An 18,077-nucleotide genomic window follows, 5' to 3' on the forward strand; every position below is an offset into this window, starting at 1 on the left:
TGGAAAAAAATGTTTTATATTTTAAAATTACAGTAGGTGGTTTTCTGCGATGAAACCGACCCAGTTTTATATAAAAGCTTTGTAATTGATAAATGTTTGAATTTTAACTGTCTGATGAAGCTAATGTGAAAGCGCTTACTTGTTGCAAGCTAATAAACCATTTTTTTTTTACGAACGGAATATCATTTGTATACGGAATGCTTAGTATGTCATAACTGTAACAAATTGCATTTGGATTATCCTTCTTGATACTGGATTTTTAGGTGTGCTGTGTTTGCTTCTCGGCTATATTTTTTGGACTACATATAATGTAATGTAATCACTGCACTTTTACACCCCCAACCCAAATGCACCGATGATCACAGCATATTAACATCAAACTTGGTTTCATCCAGCCTTTCTTTTCTTATTATACTGAAAAGATGAACGTTATATACTCACAGTAACAATAGATTCATGTTGTCGGTCTCAGTCTGGTTCAACCTGGGGGTCTTCGGATCCTACTAAGATCCAACATCGGCCAATTCAAAAGTCTTTAGCCCATTTTGGCTACATCTCCTTTACCTATAAGCAGCCTCTCCCCCATCCACTCTCCAAATCGAGTTTGCCAATGAGTCAAAACATATCTAAATGAACCACACATCTCCCACAACTGGAAACAGAACATCCAGGGGAAATGAAAAACACTGAAAGCATTGAATGAAGAACTTCCAATATCCAGTCATCCAAAGGAGAGGACTCACCAAGCCAGCACTAAGGTCGGGGGCAGGAGGGCGGGGAGACTGAACCAGACAGAGACAGACAACACAGACCTGTCATTATGAGTACATAACTTTCATACCAGATGATGTCTGCTCCATCAGGATTCAACCTGTGAGACAAAGTCCCCAGCCACAACAATTCTTTGGGAAGAAATAAGGAAAGATATTCTGGAACACAGTAGAACCAAATGAAGCCCTGGACGTGGATTAAATGTTCAGCTTATAATGCAACACAAAAGTGTGGTGGCCAAGCCAAGTAGAAGCAGCACAAATATCATCCATAACTACTGCAGAAAGAAAAGCTGTAGAGATAGCTACAGCCCTAGTTTAGACTTGTTTAAAAGAGTTTTGCCTTTTAAAAAAATGCAAACAAAATACAACCTGACAGTCACTTGAATAATGTTACTTTATACACAGGCGACCCCGGCCTGGATTTTGAAAAGGAAATTAACAACTGGCTAGATTTCCTGAAAGATTTGGTACGGTCAAGATAAAATCTTAACTGGCTATGTACATCTAAACAATGCAAAAGATATTCGCTTGTTGGGAAAATTGGGAACAAACACAGGAAAATGGATGGAATTAAGGTTATTCTCGAAAGCTACCTTAGGCAAAAAGGAAGGGTTCATATCAAAAGAAACTCTGTCCTTATGGAACACAAAATAAGGGGGAGAAGAATCAAATCCCTGAAATGATTTTGCCTGTGGTAATCGCTACAAAAAACAGTTTTCCAAGACAACAACTTCAGATCTGAGGAAGCTGAAGGTTCAAAAAGTGGACCAGCTAGAACTTGAAGAAGGAAAGACAGATCCCAAAGAGGGACTGGATCCTGTACTGGAGAGCATAGTAGGAAAGTACCTTTGAGAAAGGCCTTGGATATTTTGAGAGAAGCCAAGGGAATACTACTTCTACTAATACGAAAGTTAGAAATAGCTGCCAACTGTACTTTGACAGCAGAAAAACTAGATTCTAAGCTGAACAACTATGACAGAAAATCCAAGACTGATTCCAAGGGTGCAGGAAAAGGGTCAAATCCCTGAGAATCTGCCCATAGAACAAATCTCTTCCATTTATTGGTATATACTTCTCTAGTGGATTCTTTCTGAGAACAGGACAATACATGAACGAATACCTGTGAAAGCTTGGGATTCCTGGCCATCAAGGGAACTGCAGCAACTACGCAGTCAACTTGAGGAACTAAAGGTTAGGGAGATCTAGACTGGCTGAATGAGGAATGAGATCCAATACCTTTGGGGGGTGGGATATTTCAGAAGTAAAATTAAGGGAAACTACACCTGGTGAGGCCAAAAAGGGGCAATGAGGAGCACCATATCCCTGCAGCGGGCTGCAGAAATTCTACCATCATGGGAACTGGAAGATAAGCGTAAAGGAGACCCGGGGACCAAGCAAGTATTAAAGTGTCCCCGAATGTCTATCCTGGAGGGGGCCCAATGGCTTAACAACTGTCGCACTTTGTGTTGAACAGAGAGGCAAATAGGTTACAACATGGAGTACCCCAGCCCAAAAAATTCAAACTGCCACTGTCAGATTTAGGGATCACTAGTGAGGCAATAAAATGTTCCTGCCAAAGCTGTCTGCCAGAATGTTGGACTTCTCTGGGATATGTGTTGCCACCAGAAACCACTGAGAAGAAATTGCCCATTGCCAAACTCTCAAGGCCACCAGACAAAGAGGATAAGAATGTGCTACCCCCCCCCCCACCGTTTGTTGAGATACCAGACGACAGACATATTTTCAGTCTGTACTGCAATCACACCCCGGGAAGGGCTCGGACTGCTGTCATCTCCAGAACGCAGATGTGAATAGGAGTCTCTGTGAAAACCAGGACCCATGAACCATCCTCTATTCGAAATGCACCCTCCACCTCAGGAGGTAGGCGTCCATGGTGACTGTGGCCAAAGGAGAAGGAATTACAAATTGCCTCCCTCCCATGCATTACTAATAGAGACTGTAACCACCACTGAATCTGCTCATGACACATATGGGGAAATCCAATGGATGACTTAGGAGGGACCACTGAATGGCCGAAGTCCACTGTAGGGCTATCATGTGATATTTGACTCGAGGGACCAGTCCTACTGAAGCTGCCATATGACCCAGAACCTTTACAAGTGAGTGAAATGGAGCTTTAGGATTTGCAAGCACTGACACAGACGGAGCCCAAAGGCTGAAAACTCTGGAGCTTGGTAGCCTGGCAGTTTCATGGTCCATGTCCAGATGACACCCTATGAAGCCTAAGATTTGTACAGACAAAGTTCGATTATGGTTATTTATTATTTATTTACTTGACATTTGTTAACTGGGTTAGACCAACTGAGCACAAGCCCATTCTCAGTGGAGACCTGAGGAGAAAAGCTCCAGTAATTCATATACAATTCTACTGGAAGAAAGAAGAACGAGCGGCACAAGCAGGTACTACAGAAAAAAAACAGTTTTTACGGGACAATTTGTATTTATACAGGAATAATAAAAGTCTAATAACTAAATGTGCAATAGTTAACAAAAAAGTTATTCATAGAAGAAATGTGTATTTTACAAGAATAGTAAAACCGTGGTGACCAAGTGTGGGAGAGACAAAAACAGGTGAGTTCACTGAAGTTAATTTGTGAACATAGCACAGCATGTGGGAGAAGCAGTTTTAAGCACCTCCTTATGTTAGAAAAACAGGTGCCGATAAGCTGATAAACAGTATTAACTCAGTTTACAGTGTTAGTAAGTATATTACATAGAGGTAAGAGAAGAGAATACAAGTACAGATTGTGTTAAGAAGGAATGAGTAGTAGGGAAGAATAAAGTAAATTCAATCCATAGGGAAATATACTTTACACAAGTTTAAGTTGACTATAATGCCTAAGTTGTCACATAGTCAGAGTAAGGGCCCCTAGCAGAGATCAGCAATGCCTTTGTGGGGGCAGTAAGGAACCAATCATCCAGGGACGGGAAGACCTGAAATCCCTGCAGCCAGAGCTAGGTTGAGATCACCGACATGCACTTGGTAAAACACCCGGGGGGTTTGTGGTGAGACGAAATGGCATAACTGTAAAATTTTAGCGACTGACTTTGCAGCTGGAAGTGAAGGAACCTCCGGAAAAGCTGATCTAGCCTGATCTGATGGTCAGCATCCATGAGGTCTATCAAACATATCCAATCGTCCTTCCTCAGAAGAGGTAATATGGACTGAACCATGACCATCCAGAACTTGGTCTTTTTGATGAACTGGTTTAGTTTGCTTAAATTCAAGATTGGCCTGAGGTTCTTTTTTTCATTTTGTATTAAAAAAAAAAATCTGGAATATACCCCATATCCTATCTTGTCTGCTGGGACCTCCTGCATGACTCATTTTTATGGGCAGCTTTTGGATCTTTGCTACTGCGCCAAGTCTCTGATGGTGTAGAACAACTGGGAGATGTTTTAGGTGACATTTGCAATGGAAATGAAGGAGGACAACTGAGTTTCCAGCTACTTCTGGGTAACTGGAGACTGTTGTGTCTTGAGGGCACTTGACACTTCACAGCCTAAGTCCCACTGAAGCCTTGTCAAGTGCGATAAGTAAGTGCTCTCAAACCAAAGGTTGGCGAGGTATAGGATCGCTTCTCTTATCAAACCAGTACCAGTGACTCCTGTTTGGAAGGTGATTCAAGGAGTTCTCCTCAGAAAACTCCTTTCTGGTGGCTGCCACCACCACAACGACATTGATGGCTAGGCCTTTACTCCAAGGTGGCCTTGTCTTTTGGGGTGGCAAGAACTTAGAACAGCTTTCTAGAAATAGGCTGTGTGCGTCAGGCCCCTTCCATGCCCTCTGGGATACCAGATCTATAAGGGTACCTTGAGGGGGAACCACACAAGGCATGTATGGGCCTATGCCAAAGGCATACAGAAAAACTGACTGCTCCCAAGAGAGGGCTTCTGTGGTCAAGCCCCCACTCTGGCAAAGTAGCTCCAACAAATCGCCAAAGAAGTCATCATCATGCATGGACTTGGGAAACTCTTCTTCCTCAAGGTCAGTATCCACGGCAAGGGGCTCTTCTGAGGAGTCTATGAGCTTCCTCTTGCACTCTCATCCCTGAAACTTCCCATTCTGAGGAGGCTGGAGAGGAGGGGCAAGAGTCCAGTAGCACCGCCAAGGGAGCAGACTGAAGGCTGGTTGATGCAAGCTGTCCCGAAGCAGACTGAAGACTGGCCAGAAGAACAGATGAAAACTAGGATGGTGCCAAATGGACAAATCTGACTCTTCTCTGGAGAAGAGAACATCTTCAACAGCATCAAAGGCTGAATTGGAAGCAGGATTCCCAGGTGAGACGGTACTGAAGGCAACCCCAAACCCACGGAAGTTGCGGCTAAACCAGGCACTGAGAAAAGAGCCAAGCTGTCTACAGATGAAGCTCACAGATGGAGTGACGTTTCTGAAGCAGAAACTGTCGACCTCAACTCAGACACTCTAGTTTCAACAGCATGACTCAGAGATGCCAAAAGCCCTGAACAACTCAAGATCAAGGCTACCAAGGAACAGGTTGAAGCCAGAGACAGCTAGGGTGCTGGATCTGGAGGGTGGATACTCAAGACAGCCCTGAAGACATTGGATCTAAAGGGGCAGAGGCAGGAAGCCACAAAGATGGAAGCGATGGTCCTGGTGTTGGAACTGGACTAAAGGGGATAAGCCCTAACTGAATCTGTACCCGCAAAAATGATCTCATCAGTTGCTCCAGATCCGTAGTTTTGATGCTGCCCAATGACCTCGATGACTGGATGGATGAGGCCACCGAGCATGGCTTTGAGGGTCTATGGGAGGAGGACCTCACAAGCAGGATCCCAGCTGGGAAGGCTCTGAATCAGGGTAGAGATGGGGAAGACTCCAGTGTAGAGCCACAGATGTCACTTTACCTGGTTTCGTCAAAGGCAATCAGCTCTCGAGATGTCAGAGCTAATGTCGGTGCCAAAGCTACTGAGGAGGCCGAAAACTGAGGGACCTTCAGACCTGGAGAACTAAAGGGAGCCAGTCCAGAGGTGGTGGCCGAAGACGATTATCTTGCACTCCTATTTGGTGCACCTACAGTTTCGGAACCGAGGCTTGTCCAGTCTTGGGAGCCAGGGGAGAAGCCCTAGAAACAGAACCAGAAGAGCTAAAAGGTAAAAGGAAAACAGATCTGGTTAAAAAGTAATAAGAATTATTTTAAGGGGCTGACAAAGATTAAAGTATTAAAAAATAAGGGAAATCTCACATAGCAAGAAGAGGCGCACCTGCAGAGTACTAAAGAGAAAATAGGGGAGTATCTGAGTTTAGAAAAGATTGTTGTTCAGCAACAGTTTTTTTGATAAGAACTCCACAGCACAAAAACTATTTTTGGCACAATGACCTAGGTAAAAGTAGAAAGGGTTGTGGCCAAACTTAGAGAGCCAATAACAAGAAAAGTAAAGTAATGACTTTGTATAAAGCAGAGGAACGGGGAAATCAAAGAATCTCCCTTCCTCAATACTTCCACAGGGGTACCCCAAGGCTCCATATTTAGCATCTTTATTAACAACTTTCACTCCACTCTCCCACAATGCTCAGCAATCCAATATACTGACGACTCTACAACAATATGCACTGCAAATTCCAGCTCTGAACTCCATCAAATCACCCAGAATGTCCTCACCTCTACTGAATCTTGGATGCTTAATCACCTTGCCCTAAATCCGCAAAAAAAAATAGTACTTTTTACCCCTAAGAAAACCACTCCCCTAGATAAAAAAAACTTTTCACTATTACAAGCCCAAGACAATACCACTACAGAAGTTGCCCCACACACTAAACTATTAGGCATTACTATAGATGAAAACCTTAACTCTGACTTACAAAAAAATAATGCCATAAACGCACACCAAAAGCTCAGTATCCTCTACAGGCACCAACACTTTCTTAGGTTCGCTACTAAACAAACCTTTGCAACCACCTTTTTATTACCCTCTCTCCAAAGGCCCACCTTACCTGCTGATCAACTCCTCTACTCCTTCACCGTTGCCAAACTACGGAACTCACTTACACCTTTTATAAGAAACACAGGCAGCACCACCACCTTGAAACAAATACTGAAAAATCATCTCAACCCTTCCTGGCTATGTACCTGCTCTATAACCTAACCACTTCATTCTCCTTATATGATAACTAAACTCCTATGCTTTTTGCTACTGCTGACTGACTATTTTCTCCATAATTATTATTTTTTCATCATCTGTTGATACTGGTACAATAATGCTGATTAATATATATATATATATATCTGTTTCTACCTCTCTGATTGAATTCATCTGGCAACCAACTACATTCCTGCTTTTACGTATATATTCTGTATATATTACTGTAGTCAAACCAACTAAATTCATGCTTTTATGTATATAATTCTGTACATGCTACTGTAATCACTACGTGTAACACAGTTTCTACTTCTGTACCAATGAATGTTTAATTTTTTCTGTATCTATGTTGTCAGAGCTTTTCTCCCCGGGCCTCCACTGAAAATGGGCTCCTTTAGACCCATTGGACTTTCCCAGTAAGCAAATAAATAAATAAAAGCACAAATGGAAACATTTATGAAAGTAAACATGCCAAGGTTAGAGACAGATGAGGCTCAACAACTAACAGTTAAGATAGCAGGAGATGAGATAAAGATGGTGATGTATAATCAATGTGGAGGAAAGTCTCCAGGAATAGATGGTATTCTAGTAGAAGTTCTGAAGTTAGAAGGAAAGAAAGTGATAAAGATCTGGAAGGTTTTTGTTCAACAGTATTTTAAAAGGAGGGGAGGCACAAACTTCCTGGAAAAAAGCTGTGGTGGTTGTCAAGACCTAAAGATGGTGAAGACCCATCTGATCCACCATCATATGGGCACACTTCAATTTTAAAATCACAATTATAAAGGGTTTATATCTATAATGGTTAAACCAATTTCAAAGGTAATACCATAATTGACAGATATGGACCAATGAGATTTTGTGGAGGGGGGCAAACATTTGAAACATTACTAGAACAATGATGATTCAAAGGGAAGCAGAATGTAGGAAAATACCACCGTTATTGGTGGATCCTCACATAGAAATAGCATTTAGTGGAATAAGCTTGAATGTTAGGAGTAGGATAATGGAACAATTTCCATATCCTGAGGCAATAATAAGGTTAATTAGAAGGATATAAGAGGGATTAGAGGCAAAAATCTAAGTGGGCGAGTTCCTCTCTGATAAACTGCGTCTCAACAGAGGAACCAGGCAGGGATGTCCTCTTTCCCCTTTCCTATCCATGTTATATTTAGAACCACTGGTAAAGAAAATAAGGGACTCAGAAATTCATGGATATAATTGGTATGGTGTTCAAGAAAAGTTGGTGTCATCTACAGATGATATTTTGTACTGGATGGAACCAGAAAAAAAAGATGATCTCGGTGTTGCAGAACATTGAGACAGTTCCGGGGTTTTTGGGATAAAAACTTAAAGATAAAACAAAAGTTACAGCTATAAACTATGTACCCACACATGAATTAGTTCAACAATACCCATGTTTATGGGGACACGAAATATTTAGGAAAATGAATTAAAAATGATTCTGTTAAGCCAGCTAAAGAGATTTTGAAAGAGACTAAACAAAAGATAATACAAAAATTAAGAAACTGGAAACTTGCGCCTGTGGATATGGTGAGCAAAATACAAGCAGTAAAAATGTTTTAGTCCCTTAATAGTTTTATACACAGGTCAGCCATATTTTTATCAAACAGAGGAAAAGATATGGATAGTAAAGAGCTGAAGGATTTTATTCGGGAGGGTAACAGGGCAAGAGTCAAGTGGGATAAGATGATCCTCCCAACAAAACAAGGATGTTTAAGATTACCTGATTTTGGATATTTTAGAGCTACACAGTGATGACTCTAAGTGGAAAGGGGTGATGATGAAGCAAGGGGTAATTCAAGAAATAAGAAAAGAATGGGATTTTGGATGTAGATCCTTAAGGAGAACAGCAGCAGTCACACATTATACTCACGCAGCAGAAAGTATACTAACACGCCAATGCAGGAATGGAGAAAGGCTATTCTACCGATAGGAATGACTGCAAATAGGGGTACAGAGAATAGGCAAGAGGGGGTCAGGAATTTACTATTGGAAACTGGTAAAGGAACCAAAGTACAGGGAATACGTAATTAGAGAGGGAAAAGAATGAGAAGAGGCCAGGAAGACATTTAATTGCAGGGTAGTGATTTATAACAGCGCCTGACAGGAAAGCAGAGTACAGACAAACAGAAAGGGATAAGTGAATCTTAAATAAAAGACCAGAACCAGTTGAGTTCTTAACTGAATCTAGAACAGAAGCTGCTGTAAAAAAGTGATAATTAATGGGAATATGAAATATTGCACAATGTTTGTTTGTGTCTTTCGGCTTTTCCCGGTTACGGGTCGCCACAGCGGAACTCCGGTCCGCTAAATAGGAATCAATCAGAAGAGGTCAGAAAAGATTGGGGAGAGAGATTAGATATGCAATACATACAAAAAAAACAAAAAACAAATAGGAGGACATATGTATGCACCCAAATAAGCAATAAAATCTACAGATTTCTGATTGTTGCCAGGAAATGATTGCATAGATCCTAGTACACCCCAAGCAGATTCCAAAGAATTTTTCCTCAGATAGACAGAAAATGTTGACTGTGCAACAGGGAAGAAAGAGGTACATGGAAGCATATGTTCTTGGAGTGCAACAAGTTGGCAGACTTTAAAAAATGCCTATAGAGCATTCTGTCAGGAGTACTGCGTGAGCAAATACGTGTAACTACGGAAATTATTTTTTTGAGCTGGATACAGGATCTGAACTACCTAGATACAGTAAGGTCTTGTTAAGTTTAACAATTACTAGAAAATGTAAATTAAAATCTAAAGAAACTATACTTGAAGTAATGAATATTGTAACAGAAATAAAAGAACAGGAAGTGGGATCTTTGGAAAAGGGTAGAAATAAATTACATAGAAAAAATGGAAAGTGTGGGAACAATACATGCAGAAAAAAGCTTTGGAAGAGGAATAAGGTTTAAGAGAAGGAAGGAATTAAACAATGTATGTAATGTTGCTTTGATTACATGATGCATAACAACATATGTGATGTATAACGTTTGTAAATGTGAACTTGTTAGTATGGTTTGATTACTTTTATATCAATGTAAGTTTGCCTACGTCACAAGCGATAACTCAATAAAGGTGTTAAAAAAAAAAAAAGAGGAGTATTTCTAACTGCTTGTCAGGATGATGAATTAAATAAAAGCTGATTGTTTGTTACACTAATGCGGCAGCTGCGCCCCCCCCCCCCCAAGGGAAAAACAAAAAACAATAGACAGCAGAAACATGGTGAGAAAATCAAAACTTAAATAAGAAAGTTTAGAACATCATGCCAGAAGACTCTGAAAACACAACAATGTAACCGGCTTACTAGCAGAAATGATGGAGTAAAAACTTGTGTGGTGGGGCACTTATGAGAATAGTTTAAAATACTGGAATAACTAATAATATGCTGCATTTTACAAATGGCAGAGGACATGCTGGGTTACCAAAAAAGTTCAGAAAGATAAAACTTAGTTGTGGAACAAAGCTTGTAGGAATACTGAAATTGTTAGACTGATGTGAAAGCATATGGAAGTAATTTGAACAATGTGGTAAAAATACAGGATTTCTGTTTTAAAATGTTTTCGTATTTCTACACGACACACAACAGCTGATGCAATAGAAGCCATACAACACGAATGAGCTTGACAAAAGAATGAGTTTCAAAGAGTAAGAAAATGTGATGGGAAGATGGGCGTATATGAACCACAGCACATTTGCATTAAGGAAAACTATTTACTATCAGATGGTCAATGCTACCTGTACTGAATAAGGCAATGTAGAAAACACAGTATACCAAACCCCTGGATTTTCCCACTCCCTTTGGAACCCATGTTAGTGCTTGTTCTTGGATCCAGACCTGTACAGACTTTCAGGATTCAGTGTTTTATGATATTTTGGGGTTTTGGTGTTGCGTGTTTCAGTAATATGAAGTTGGCATTGTAAGATTCAGTACAGGTAGCAAACTTCTGACAGTAAAAGTGAAAAATACTCTGTAATTTGTGCCCCCCCTCCCCCTCACCAGTAAAATGCTAGCAGGACACCCACACAGTGCCACACTTCAGCACTCTTTACACCACTGATAATTCTCTCAAAGCCTTGCCCTAATCTACCTACTGGCTATCCCAGCTCTAGAAACTCTAATTTAACCAACTTGACAGAACTACAAAGTAAAAGGTGTACTAAAGCACATCCCACAGTTTATCAATGCCAAACTAAGATTTTGCCAAGTTCTGCCGTAGCCTTAATGGAGCTTGTTTATTTAGAATCATTATGGGAAGCTGCTGCAGTGGTGGTGCTGCGGTAGCATTGTCGCCTCACAGTAAGACGTTGTCCTGTTCGATTCTCAGCTAGAGTGTCTTATGTGTGGAGACATGCGTGAATGGGCATACCTTCATTGAAGGTTGTGCGTCAGGGCCGGCAACTCAGCACGTAAAAATCTACTGCCAAATCATTAGCAGACCGGAGTTCCGCTGTGGCGACTGCTAACCGGGAAAAGCCGAAAGACACAACAACATGGGAAGCTGCAAAACTGTCCTTTCTATCAAGCATTGAAGAATCCTGGAAATACAGTAAGCACTAAAAGTGACTACCAAGTCCAAGTTTGAATGTCTACTGCTATGGCTATTAATATTTCATCTTTTACTAAATGACTGAAAATGAAAAGCAAAAAAAAATGATTCAAAAGTCAAAGAAGGAGAGAGAAACAGAACAACTTGGGTAACTATGACAGTAACTACAATGAGCTTATCTAATATTAAACATACCTCAGAAGAGAAGGCAGGAGCCAAGTGAATTCTTGAAGACTGTGTCACTCCTAACACCTGGCTGCAATGAAACAAAGCAAAAATTGTGAGATTCAAAGATACGCTTGTATTTTGTAGTAATATTTAAAATCTTCAACGACACTAGATGCCTACCAAAGAAAACCAGGATGTGTTACTGCAAAATCTCCCAAGAAACTATAACACCAAGTCCATAATCCCTGAGAAGAAAAAAAAAACACAAAACAGTATTAACATTACACAAGCAATAAAAAATTTACTTAAGAACTTTTACTGTTAGTCCTCTCAGGCTGTAAACATCTGAGTACTGGTTAACCAAGAGTACAATGCCTGTGTGTACAGTACCCTATTCTCAGGCTACAGCCTCAAAGTATGCTGCTGTTTACTTACAAGCACAAACTAGAAATGTTTTTTTTTTAACCTTAGGCCCTTTCTTAGTCTACCAAACATCACCCCCTCACACACCCCACAGTTGAATGACTCACTCGGATCCTTATCCCATAAACATGAATACCCAACATCATGGGGTCCCTTTTCACTTCTGAGAAACTGTCTTAAATAAATATGATCTTGGAATCTGGTGGGAGGGTCTCATCACCAGCCACAAGAGTCCATTATCCTGCCAGACTAGACATTTTTATTAGTCTACCTCCCATGGCTGTAAAAACACTGATGAGTTTCCACACACCCACTATGAAGCAGTGCACAGTACATCTTGGTAAGCCACTAGTGCAGGGAGGTCTTACTACAAAACCTCTCCATGATGGGTGAGCCAGTATCAGTTATGTACTTCCATTCCTCCATGGCTGGCTATTCAAAAAGCTGGCCTTCAGTTAAAAACAGGTTAGATGGAATACAGTCAGGACATGCTCTGTCTGTCAGAGAAGCAGCATCTTGTTGATGTTTGGTTCTTTTGTGTGTGACCTGTATAACAAGCTGCAGAGATGAAAGACCCAGAGTTAATATGGAAACATGGTGATAGTTATGACATGCAATGATGGAAACCAGAATCTTGAAAACAAGAATTTAAGGCATATGACAAGGAAATTCCTACCTGTCTGATATTTTGTTGTATACCTATATATTCAGTTATCTGTTTTTGAAACTTTAAACTTTGGAACAACTACAAGAATAAGTGAATATACTACACTGGCAAACACTACACAAGCTCTCCATCTCAACAATGTTAAATAAATTGACTTTTAGCATATTCCTGCCCATTCTAGCAACTCTTCCACAAATAGTGTAATGATTATGACCTTAGCTTGTAAAGCTTTGCAAATGCAAACATCTCCTTTCAAACACATACAAGTGACAGAAAACAAGGGCAAGGCAATGTGTATCGCTAGTTATGGAACGATAAGTGTGTGCTGCCGAAGAGAACAGTGTATGTAATGTGCATGTCTTCTGATTTTTCAGCTGTGTCATCTTGGTTATACGAAAGTCGGGTAAGTAGGATTTCGGGTTTGTGAAGCAGACCCATGTATCTACTGTGTGTTTATCTCACCCTGAAATATCCAGCCCACAATAACTTCACAGTAAACTTGAAAACCAACATACATATATTCACACAAAATCTCTCACTTAAACACACACACACCACTCAAGGAATTATAGTACAACCAAACATGTATGCACAAACTTACCGACATAAATTTTTACAGTTTAAACAGCACTATACCATACAACACATCAATGAAAGCAATTGACAAAAGGTGCCCAGTAGTCTCATTTTAAGCACAGACTCAAAGAAATCAGCAACACCACATGAGTGTGTGCGTGTGTGTATATATATACAAGTTTAGACACATACACAAATATGCCTCACCTAATCTGCCTGTATTGGCTTATGGTAAATATATAAAAGAAAACCCATCAGTCCTCAAATTTCACATTCACTTTTACTTTATCCAGAGTTTCCCCCCTCACCAGATCCATAACTTTTGATGTTGTTATTCATTTTTTTAACAACTTCATTAAACATGCTTTCTAATTCTATATAGTTGTTATTCTCCTTAAGGATGTGCATCCAAAATCCTACTCTCTCTCCTTAGTTGTCAAGCTCCCCTACCCCCATTTTATCATCATCCCTTTCCATTTTGACTTACAACCTTCTGTTTTATGTTTTGTATATTAGCCTTAACTGCACAGCTCTGAAGTATCCCTTCAAATGAGCTAATCCTAAATCATCAGATTCCATGGGGAAAATCAACTTACTCCACTTAACTCTTGCCTCTTTCACTCCCAAATAAATTCCTTTAATTCTTCATTAAATTATAATCTACAACTTTTCCTCTTTGATAAAAATATGCCTGGCCTACACATAAAACTAAAGGGCCTAAAAGCATTTTCACTGCTTGTATCTTATTATCCATAAATAAATTCCACTTTCTCATTTTTTGTATTATCTTTTATTTAGTTTCTTCCCACATATCCTTAGCTGAAACAGGATCCCTTTTCATCCGTACACCTAAATACTTCAACAGCAGCTTTTTTTCTTTTTTACATTTTGCTTCCCTCTGGATTATCATTACTCTGTTAACGTTGTGAAATGTCGGACTCCACTCCACAAAACCATGTTCATCCATATCTACCAATTTTGGCAAGACCTTTGCCATTTTCTTAGCTAGTATAGACAGTTTACAGTCATTGTTTAAAACTGAAAAAACAAAACAAAAAAAAAAACAAAATCTACATGAAGCCCAGTCTGAAGGGTCTTCACCTTCTCTGAAAATACAGTCACCACAGCTTTCTGAGATGCTGTTATTCCTACAGTCACCACAGCTTTCTGAGATGCTGTTATTCCTCCATCTTTTTTTTAAATGTTTTTTTTAACAAAACTTTGCACATCTTTTTCACTCTCTTCTCCCAACTTCCACCAGAATACAACTATTCAAGGAGTTTTCCTTGTTGACCAATTATACAGAACAGTTTTTATCTCACCGCTTCCTATACTACATATTAATTGTTGAGCCCCATCTTCCTGCAACTTTGGCTTTAGTCTTCTTTAAATATTTCTATTTGTATAAAGCGGCAACATTTAGGAAACAAAAAATGTTACAAAGTTTCCTAAAATTTTCAAAATATCCCTAATACTTCTATAGGATTTATGGTTATTTTTTTCTAGTCATAGTTCTCTATGTATAACAACAACCATTTATTTCTGCTGCCCAAGTCATTGCGCTAAACGTTTTTGTGCTCCAGAGTTATCACAACATACTTGTTAATCAGCAACCTTTCTAAAGTGATGCATATCATCCAAATGTTCCCTTATTTTCCATTTAGTACTCTGCATTTCTTGTTGTTATTCTGTTAGTCTCTCTATTCTGCAATATTTTAAACTTTAACCTCTCAAAATAATGATTAATACTTCTTTCCTGTCTTATTTCTACCTGTTTTTAAGTTCCATTTTAATTTTATCCTACTCCTTAGCAATCTCTTCTAAAGAAATTTCTAGTTTCCCCAATAACTTTTGTATCATTTCCACTAATCATTCCTTAAAATCCTCTCTTTTTCACCGGTAAGTTGAAAAGTGTCAGCATCTCATTTTTACTACATTACCCTGCATCTTTATCTTAGTTATTAAATGTTTATCACAGTTTTCAATTAAATACACATGCTTTTGTGAAATATAATATATATGCAGTCTAGCCCAGTTATTGTGCCTGGAGGAATACACCAAATATTCTAATATATTTTTTTCTTAAATCTGCCCCCTTTTCTTATATTTTCCCTCAAAGTCCTTCTGACTGACACACCTTCCTTATTAAATGAAAAAAATGAATAGACTGACAAACTGTTTAAAAACAAAAAATGAAGCAAGGCAAACTGGATGCTTTACTAAAACCATAAACAGTTTATTATTCCTACACGTGAGCGCTTCCGTTTAAAAAATCTTAAACTTCAGACAAACTAAAGTGTTCAAGTACAGGAATAATAAACTGTTTACGGGTTTAGTAAAGCGTCCGTTTGCCTTGCTTCATTTTTTGTTTTTAAACACCTTCATTACTGCAAATCAAGTTCTAGTACCTACCCATTATTTCCTGCTTAAAGCTAATTTCTTCCAAAACTCTATTACACTCCATAATAGCAGTTTTTTTTGAAAAAGAAACACGTCAGCGTAATCCTACTCTTAAAAAAATAAATAAATAAACCCCTCATACTACCATAAATCCACTATTATCATCATCCTTGTCCCTCTTCTATCACTTCTGGAACCACTCTAACAATAAAAATTACTCCCCTTTCCGTGTTATTTACCCTGAAATCCTTTGTCAAATTTATATGAAGTTTTCTATTCAAATGCATCTCCTGTAACCTTAACTGTATCCTATACTTCTAAATCTAATACACTTTGCATTTTATCTTTATCTGTAAGACCATTTACATGCCATGTTAACACTGAAAATGCAGCCATATTGATAAAAAGCTATTACTCCCACATATCTCATTATAGTTATTTTGAATATGTTTCCTCATCACAGTTTACATGCATACACTAATGACCGTCAGTATGACCTTGTGTACAGCTAATTCTTTTAATCCTCTATTCGAGCCCATGTCACACTTTTCCCACACATTTCACATCAACAACACTCAAAAAAACAAACTAAATACATTTCCCAATAAAAAAGGTTAAACTCACAGCAAACATTCAAAACTATAGACACTTTATTAAAATTAAGTTGACCCCTCCAAATAGGAGTGGCTGCTCAAACTGATAACTTTTAGAATAGGTAATACCTGTAGAGGCAGCTAACAGTAACCATGATAATGCACATGTAAGCTACATACATATATATACATATAGCTATATATACATATAGCTATATATATATATATATATATATATATATATATACACACACATACACATACATACATACACACACATACATACACACACACGTGTATATATATATATATATATATATATATATATATATATATATGGGGAAACAGGCTCTATATATTTTTTTTATCTCCATTCATCTTGTGCATGCTTTCAGTAAACATTAACTTTTAGCCTTAACAAATAGTACACTGGCTGCCATTAAAATGGAACTAAAGTATGCACTGTTATATTTAATGTATTAAAGCACCAGGGCTCACGGGGATGTAATAACTTATACAAAACATATTCACTCCCAGCAGTTTAAAACTAAATTTTCTTTCTTAACTTTTTTTTAAACTTTTCAGTGAACTGCTTGCCAATATCCTTTAAAATTTTAATTATGCAATACTTTGCAAATTTCACTCAGAACCCACTGTCCAGATCTCTCACAATTAACTGCCTACAACAATAAGCTGTTTGTCTTAAGCCAAAACAAAAAAGCCAGTTATTTTGGAAATGCCAAAGGGGAAAAAAAACTACCTTTATTCACATTTTCAATTTTTCCCAAGTTTAAGTATTTCATCTCTGAACACTTGTCTATGACTTAAACTATGAACATTAATCCAGACAGTCATATCTATAAAAACAATGCAAGTTATATTTTAATAATATAAATAACATGATCAGTACAAATTTACATCCTCCAGCATCACATTATATTACATTTAACTTGCTTTTTTTCAGAATTACTTATTTTGTTACAGTGTAAAGCCTGGACACATAATGAAGTACTATCTTATTTTAATGTAACAACCACATATAGTACTCACGGATATCCCCCCCCCCCACACACACACACACAATTTAAAATACTTCTGACTATACACTACGCAGAACTAGGTTACAAAGTAACATTCAATTTACATAAGAAGAACAAAAACTATTTCACTTATCTTTATTTCTTCACTTCATTCAGTGTCCTTCTAAAGATCAATGGCATAAAGTGGGATTTATAATTCTGAGTCTTAACATTTTATCACGGTCAAACTTCCCATCTTTTTCAGCCACTTTTTCTTGCAAAACAGTTCACATGCTTAAACTACATTCAGTTAGACTGATGTTTTAAACTTTTCCTACATATTCACTATTGGTCTTTACTTATATACCTAATATTTGTTAACCGGGTAGATGGGCTGATCCAAAGACCCTTTTTAGCCACACCCTGAAAATGAACATTTACAAGGAGATTGTGTACAAAGTAACAAAAATACATACAAAAGGGTGCAAGACAACTGTCAACATTGCTTACACAGCACAGATGCAAAACAAGTTTGAAGGGTAGCCTAAACACATTAAGAAATTGGTATGATCTGTACAAAATAACGTTCTTTCTGAAGCCAGAAAGAACCCGCTTAATTATCATCCTGATCTCCCAACACCGGATTCTTGTTTCAGTTCAAAGTACTCAATTCTTCTAGGTCAGCTCCTGGGTTTTTTTCAGATGCTCAAGCATTTTCCTTTTGAACAATGGAAAATCTTTCACTGGCTAAGCCTCTGTGCGGT

General features: G+C 38.5%; 1 protein-coding gene across 1 annotated transcript in view; it reads right to left on the reverse strand.

Moving 5' to 3' along the window:
• The window catches only part of MRPS10 (mitochondrial ribosomal protein S10), a 457,510-nt gene that overhangs the window by 390,375 nt on the left and 49,058 nt on the right, over positions 1–18,077 (reverse strand). The window contains exons 2-3 of the mRNA XM_044061852.1: positions 11,816–11,880; positions 11,663–11,723 (exon numbers count right to left, since the gene is read on the reverse strand). Coding sequence (XP_043917787.1) covers positions 11,663–11,723; positions 11,816–11,880 — 126 coding nt within the window. The remainder of the gene's footprint in view (positions 1–11,662; positions 11,724–11,815; positions 11,881–18,077) is intronic.

The sequence above is a fragment of the Protopterus annectens genome, chromosome 1.part0 (assembly GCF_019279795.1).
Source record: "Protopterus annectens isolate FY-2018-M chromosome 1.part0, PAN1.0, whole genome shotgun sequence".
In the NCBI taxonomy this organism is placed as follows: Eukaryota; Metazoa; Chordata; order Ceratodontiformes; family Protopteridae; genus Protopterus; species Protopterus annectens.